At 44.9% G+C, this 7,500-nt stretch overlaps 1 protein-coding gene across 1 annotated transcript in view; it reads right to left on the reverse strand.

Annotated features, from left to right (window-relative positions):
- LOC311067616 (uncharacterized protein) overlaps positions 1-7,500 on the reverse strand; it is a 25,574-nt gene that overhangs the window by 2,361 nt on the left and 15,713 nt on the right. Inside the window, exons 5-9 of the mRNA XM_084089598.1 lie at positions 5,529-5,747; positions 4,064-4,210; positions 3,425-3,665; positions 2,323-2,487; positions 1-2,060 (exon numbers count right to left, since the gene is read on the reverse strand). The exon at positions 1-2,060 is cut by the window's left edge and continues 2,361 nt beyond it. Of these exons, the coding sequence (XP_083945724.1) occupies positions 1-2,060; positions 2,323-2,487; positions 3,425-3,665; positions 4,064-4,210; positions 5,529-5,747 (2,832 nt within the window). The remainder of the gene's footprint in view (positions 2,061-2,322; positions 2,488-3,424; positions 3,666-4,063; positions 4,211-5,528; positions 5,748-7,500) is intronic.

The raw sequence follows: 7,500 nt of genomic DNA on the forward strand, positions 1-7,500 counted from the left end.
CTTTAGTCTCTTTGTCTCTGAATCTCTCTGTGTCTGAGGCAAGTCCTGCTCTTTCTTTGCCTCTTTTGGTGAAGCGGAGGTGGTGGAGATAGACTGGAGGACTGGAGATGAGGAGGCCGGAATGGGAGATGGACTTAAGGTAGGAGTGGACAGAGCGCTGAAGGTCTGAGTCTGGGAAACAGCCGGCTTCTGTGGATGTGAAGTAGCAGGAGATGGAGTGGATGCAGGAGAAGGTGTGTGTGATTGGGCCAGAACCGGCGTTGAGGGTCTGCTTTGGGCTGGGCTGTTGACTGGAGAGCCTAGGGTCCAAGACGAGCTCGGAGTGTGTATGGGAGTTGGGGTTTGAGTAGAGATTGGAGAACGTGCCGGAGGAGGACCAAGGACCGGGACAGCGGCTGGCATCTGGACAGAAGTGCTTTGGCTCAGGGTGGAACTCAGAGGTTTACCTGGAGTTTGGGTGGGAAGTGGACACTGAATGCAGGTTGAGGTTGGAGATTGTGCCGCGGCTAGGATATGGATGGGAGTTGGACACCGACTCTGGGATTGGGATTGGAGGGCCACTGGTGTTCTAGATTGGGTGGGGGTCTGAATAGGGGTTTGAATAGGGGTTGGGGTTCGAGTTGGGGTGGGGGTTTGAGAAGGAGTGACGGTGGGTGTTGAGTTGGTTGTGCAGGATAACGGAGGTGGAGAGGGTTTGACACGGGAATTCTGAGCCAAAGAGGTGCTGGAAGATGAAGTTGGAGAGGTGGAGATGGATAGAGAGGGAGAAGCAGGGCGTAGGCAAGGAGGAGGAGAGGTTGAAGGAGAAGTCGGTATTGCAGTGCCGGGTTTGACTCGCTGGGATTGGGGAACACCTAGGCCTGAATATGCGGCCATGAGAGATAAAGGAGGGTTGGTGGAGCAAAGAGGGATTTGCTTTGGGGAGGACGAGAAGGGGGCGAGGGGTGGCGGAGCAGATCCTGGTGTGAGTGGAGGTGTGTGTGTCAGCTGAGAGGGCAAGAGTAGGGGTGTGTGTGCAGGCATTTGTGTGGCAGCAAGCTGTGGCGCATTTGAGCTCAAAACACCTGCGCTTCCTCCTCTAGCGAGTCCTGATGATAAAAGGAAGGGTGCTGGCAGCAGGTTTCCTCCGGATGCTTTACGATGGAGAGGTGGGAGAGGCTGAACGCCCACCCAGCTGCGGTGGGGAAGAGTCGGCTGGGAGGCGGAGAGCAGTCTTGCCTCTTGGGTGAGCCGACCAATCATTGGGAGCCCTTGGGTGCTCCCTCCTCCAACATGGCGTAGTAAAGCCTCTTTAGCCCCCTGTGGCCCGGATCCGGTGTTACGTCCTTCGATGGACGGCGCTGCAACCACTGAGGGAGGCGGGACTTTATGGACAGGTGAGGTTGTGGGCTCTGTGTGGAGGCGGAGGCTGTAATGAAGAGTTCTGCTAGCCTGTAGAGGAGTGGACACTGACGACGCAGGTGTGGGAGTTTTTCCAACTCCACCTGCTGAAGGAGCCACGGCGGTCGGTCCCATAGTGGAGGGCGAGGGTGAAGGTGTTATAGAGGACGGGACTCCACGCGGGGGCAGTGCCCCCATCACACCGATGAGGGAGCTGAGCGACTGCCGAGGGAGTAGAATGGGTGGACGGGGAGGGGAAAGAGGGCATGACGAGGGCGACGGCGAGATGGGAAGAAAGATGGCAGCTCCGAGGGCATGTTGTTGTTGAAGCTGTTGTTGCAACTGTTGCTGCTGCTGTTGCTGATGCATCAAGGCAATGGCCACGTTGGTGGTGGCAGCAGCCGTCTGGAGGGGAGCGTGGACCAGCGGTGCCCAGATCAGGGGATGAGGTCGGGGTGAGACTGAGCCTCCGGTGCTGCTTCGGTTGCTCGCAGCCGTGATGTCCTGCATGGTGGGCATGCTGTCGTGCTTCACAATCTGCTGGACCAGAACACTATCACAAGATCCCAGACCGGCGCCTCCTGCACCTCCACCGCGGCTCCCTCCGCCCCGTCCCAAACTGCTGCCCGCAACAGATCCTCCCTGTGAGGTCTTGCGCAACAAAATCGAGTTCTTCTTACCTGTGAGAAAAAGGAATTCAGAATAGGGTCAGGACAGAAAGAAAATAATTGAATATGGTTATTAACATGGTGGTAAAACACTGTTAAGGGGCAACATCACGAAAAACGGCAACAACAGAAAGGTAAAAAAATGGTCTAGAACACTACAGACTATAACAGGGAGGGATTTAAGAAATAGTGAAAGCAAAGACGAGATTTATTTATTTGTTGCAGAGATGAGTTTCAGGTTTATAAAGGGGCAAAAGCAGCAGGAAGGTTTTACCGATGCGATCGAGTCTGTCCGCTGCCACCGTCTCGAAGGCCCGTCTCATCATGGGATGCTCTTCCAGAACCTCGTTGAAACTGCCCACACTGAGGGAGTAAAGTCGACAGTACGTATCTGCTCGAACACTAGCTGTCCTCCTGCCACGTGTCAACAGACAGATCTCTGAGTGATGGAGAAAGACCACAAGGAGGTTAGAACGGGATCTAGGACAACTAAACCACTTAACCAAGGTTTCCTGAAGCCAAATATAGTCGCAAGTTCCGTTAGCAACATGATTCAACAGATCTTGCAAACACTGTCGGCTAAAAATGCTTATGGGAAACGCACCCAAGATCAATCCAATAAACATTTAAGACCTGGTACTGCTTAACACTAACCGGGAACTAACAGGGAATGTTCTCAATGGTAACAGTCAAATCAAGTATATTTGTATAGTGCTTTTCACAATACAGATTGTATCAAAGCAGCTTCACAGTATTAAATTAAAATAAAATAATACAACAAGGTTTGTTTCTAGTGGAATTTATTGATTGATAAAATAAAATTAAATATCCCCAAAATATCCCCAACTGAGCAAGCCAAAGGCAACAGTGGCAAGGAACCGAAAAAACTCCATCAAGTGACCTAATGGTGTCCTAGAACTCCATCAGGTGACCTAATGGAGAAAAAAAAACCTTGGGAGAACCCAGGCTCAGTCGGGGCCAGTTCTCCTCTGGCATTTATGAACTACAGGCCGGATTGTAGTTGTATGTAACAGTATGTTCATTCAGAGTCTGGCCTTTATAATGTGCTCAAAACGTTAGCACAAAAACATTATTTATGCGTCGTCCATGAAACCTTTTTTTTCTGAAACGTTTTAGTTGGACTTTCAAACATTCAAAAGTAACGTTCCCGTAACGTTTGAAGAATGATACAATGCAATGTTTCCTTAACGTACACACAACCAAGAAAAAACTTTTTTAAAACATTTAAAAAACTGGACGTATTAAACGTTCAGAGAACATGTAATGGGAACATTAGAAAAACGTTCTTAGAACATATTTTTGTTAGTTGGGAAAGCTCCTTACAAACATCTGACATCAACCAGCTGTAAACTCACCTCCAAAGTATGACCCATCACTGAGCTTGGTCTCCCTGTTTCCACGAGTAAGTACGCTGACCCGTCCGTGCTGGATGAAATACATTTTACGGCCAACGGTGCCCTCCCGAATGATGAAGTCGTTGGGCTGGAAGACCTCAAACTTTAGCTTTGTGAGCACTGCTGTCACGAAGTTTGGGTCAGCGTTAGCGAAGAGAGGCATGTTAGCCACCAAGCTACGGCAGTTGAAGCTAACAATTTCCTGTTAAGGTCACAGTGCACAAGTACACATTATTTAGATGGTTAAAGCTTGTAAAATGCAACAACAAAAACTCACATGTACATACCAGGAGTTACTAGCACAATAACGCTGGTGTTTGAATATAAACTAAAATAGTTCTGTGAAGTCAGCTGCCCAACTGCATCTTGAAAATATTTTAAAATGTACATGTACTGTGACTCTATATTCGGTCCAGGTGTTTATTACACTTCAAAAACTGTTACATATCACTTTTGGTTTATTTCCTTCTATTTATTCAGCACTGCCTTATATTTTACACACTGTGGAATCACACTGCACACATATAAAAAAACAAAAACAAAAAACAGCTGAAACTGAAAAGTAAACTTTAGGCAGGCATGAGTTTAGTGATGACAAACCTCCTTTAAGGGGTCGCTCAGCTCTCCCAGAATGTTGTCCTCATCAAACATCTTGCCTTGGTATCGATGTTCATAATACTCGTGGATTTTCTGCCTGACATCTGATGGGAGTTTGTGGAAAGACATGTACTGTTCCACCTGCTTATACTGGAGGACAGACAGGTGCGCTCTGTTAGTCAGACTCATGAAACCGGTTCACTCTCTAAATTACCTTTTGCGGGTCATTTATCAGCCAAATTTGATGTGCGATTAATTAATTGGCACATTATGTAAGTAATTAGATTAAAAAATATATATATTTGCTTTTTATATATATATATATATATATATATATAGAGAGAGAGAGAGAGAGAGAGAGACTAAAACTAACTTTTTGCCACACCAGCCATTGGCCGGTGACTGGAGAAGATTTACTGGCCATACATATTTTTTACCAGCCATGAAACATAGATTAATCCTTATTAAAGTTACAAAAGTTATTCAGTCAAGAGCAGTGAGTGATTGTTCTCTGTCTTTTGTTGTTTGATTAGCATTGAAAACACAGACGGCAGAAGGTTTATTAGGCTGCTGTCACTTTAAGAGCTAATGCACAGATCCAATATACTGATACACGTGTGATTTATTTCTCAGCTGTTTGAGTTCAGGTAAGACACAACTGACTGTTTATAAGGAGACTTGCCAAGACAGGCATTTTGACAATTTAGTTTGAATATGTCTGTTCAAGCGCAAGAAGACGTGAAATAGAGCACGATTCAGAGACGCGGATTTCTGATTTCTCTGAACTCAATTCTGTGAGTAAAGAACCGAGTTCCCTTTTGCGTCTTCTTGAGCTTTAATATTTAAATTGTCAAGGCTTAAACCTTTGTGACGATGCAGCGCTGGCTCATCAACTGTGTCATTCGTTTTTAATGATGCATTGTTAGAATTCTTAAAAATGTTACCGGCCAACTGGCGATTGACACAGTTTCATATTCTCGCCAACACAGATTTTTAATTAACTAATTCATGCTAACAAAATGTTAAAACATATTAGAAACATGTTAAATAATGCTAACAATGTGCTAAAACATGTTAGCAACATGATAATTCATGTTAGCAAGGTGTTAAAACATGTCAATTTGTGTTAGCAATGTCTTTCTTTCTTTCTCTTTCCACTTCATAAAATGTAAAGCTCATTTAAAGCTAAAACGTTTAAAAAGGGTTTATCAAGATAACATGAAAGTTTGCCCCAAAGAACTTTGCTTTCTTGTTTAACTTGTTAATGCTCTAAGTTATTTTTTGGTGCTAACTCCTCAGCCAAATTTAATGTGCAAAATAACTAATCGGCACATCATGCAAGTAATTCGATTAAATACTTTATTCGCTTGATCTATATTCATATACTCATTAATTAATTGTTTCAGAGAATGAAGACGAATGAAGAACAGCATGACTGAGGTCACAGTGCCTTCGGTCAGCGCTTTACCTTCTCCTGATACTGTCTGCGGGACGAGTCCAGGGACTGGATGAGGGCCGTGGCGTGGCCGATGAACATGGCGTAACACGTGGCGCCCACGATCATGCTGAGCATCGTGAGCCAGACGTCCGTCATTCCCTCGGGAGCCTGAGCGCCGTACCCGATGCACAGCATGTGACTCATGGCCTTGAAGAGAGCGTACGAGTACTGGATGCCCCACGTGTCGTTCTGAAACACAGAGTAGACCATCCACTCCTGGCTCTCAAACGCATTCAGAAACACACTGCGCTGCACAGATTCAACTCTCTGATTTTCTCAGATTTTGTTCATAATGTTGCTTTTTTATGAAACTTACCCACATTCAAGTGTTGATAAAAAAAAGATAAAATGTTTTTTGTTTGTTTAAAAGCAGAGGCTCTGTTCTTACTTTTGATAATTTGCATGTTCAGACTTCTGGGGGCCATTACATTTTTGTGAAAATTATAAAAAAATTCAAACTTTTTTTTAAATACGCTGGCGGGGAAAGAGTTAAATGCCAATCTGCATCTTTAAAGTATTTTAAAATGTACATTTACTGTGACTCTACATTCAGTATAGATGTTTATCACACTTCAAAAACTGTTACATGTCACTTCTGGTTTATTTGTTTTTTATTTATTCAGCACTGCCTTATTTATACACTCTGTGGAATCACATTAATTAATGGGTTAATGGGTTTATACTGTATAACGATGGTTCAAACACCTTCATTTATTGACACTGGCAACTCTAAGGGCCCTATTTTAACGATCTAAGCGCATGGTCTAAAGCGCACGGCGCAAGTGCACTTAGTGTGTCCGAATCCACTTTTGCTAGTTTAACGACAGGACAAATGGTCGGCGCTCCCGGCGCTGGTCTAAAAGGGTCGTCCCTATTCTCTTAATGAGTAATGGGTGTGTTTTGGGCGTAACGTGCAATAAACCAATCAGAGTCTCATCTCCCATTCCCTTTAAACGCCAGTTGCGCTCGCATGGCGGATTCGCTATTTACATAGGAATTTTTGTGTGTGTGTGTGTGTGAGGTTAAAGCACAACAGACCATCAACGGGACAAGCCATATTCACCATATCTTTATGTACACAATAATAATCTTTTACACTGTAATCCTTTTATTTTTAATATTTGGCATGTTTGTGTGCTGCTGTGTGTCCCTGTGTGTGTAATAAGCAGAGTGTGTGTGTGTGTGTGTGTAATAAGCAGAGTGTGTGTGTGTGTTTTTGTGTGTGTGTGTGTGTGTGTGTGTGTGTGTGTGTAATAAGTGTAGCATGTTGTGGATCCGCCTATAGGCGCTCATTACTAATGCGCTCTTTAAATAACAAAAAAGATTTCTGCTCCAGTGACTTCAGAGCAGGTTCAGTCGGTCAACGGCTCAGTCTAGTTCAGTTCCTCAAAATAGCAACGCTCCAACGACGCTCCAGAACACACACTCGTTCTCAGACCTGCAGCCATGTTATTATTAGATTATGAATTTAACCTTTCGAGCCTCTTTTCATTCGGTTCTTCTGTTAGTCACCCTACGGTTTAAAGTACACAGTGTTTATGTGCGCTGTTTCTGCCTGATCTCTCCTTTAGTTTTTCCCAAGGAATCTTCCACACTGTCAAGGAGATTTTCCCTGCCGCTGCGTCGCGTCACATGGGGATTCGCCCTCGTTTCCAGCAGCGCTAGATCTACACAAACCAGTGTTCAGTGCTGTGACCGGTTACACGATCACTGGCCGTCAGTGCATCAACAGGACGCTTTGAGGAGCAGAACTGATTCAAATTCAAAATAAAACTAGTCAATACAGACAACATGTGCTGAGACATGCGCTGAGACATGCGCTGAGACAGCTCGAACGCAGCGATCATCTGTGGCACGAACGCGAGTGTGTGTGTTTTGTGAATGAGATGACTGTGTTATGTTTATCTCTCCGGTGCTCAAGACTTGATGGAGGAGACAAATA

This window comes from Abramis brama (assembly GCF_963993115.1).
Source record: "Abramis brama genome assembly, chromosome: 17".
NCBI classification, from domain to species: domain Eukaryota; kingdom Metazoa; phylum Chordata; class Actinopteri; order Cypriniformes; family Leuciscidae; genus Abramis; species Abramis brama.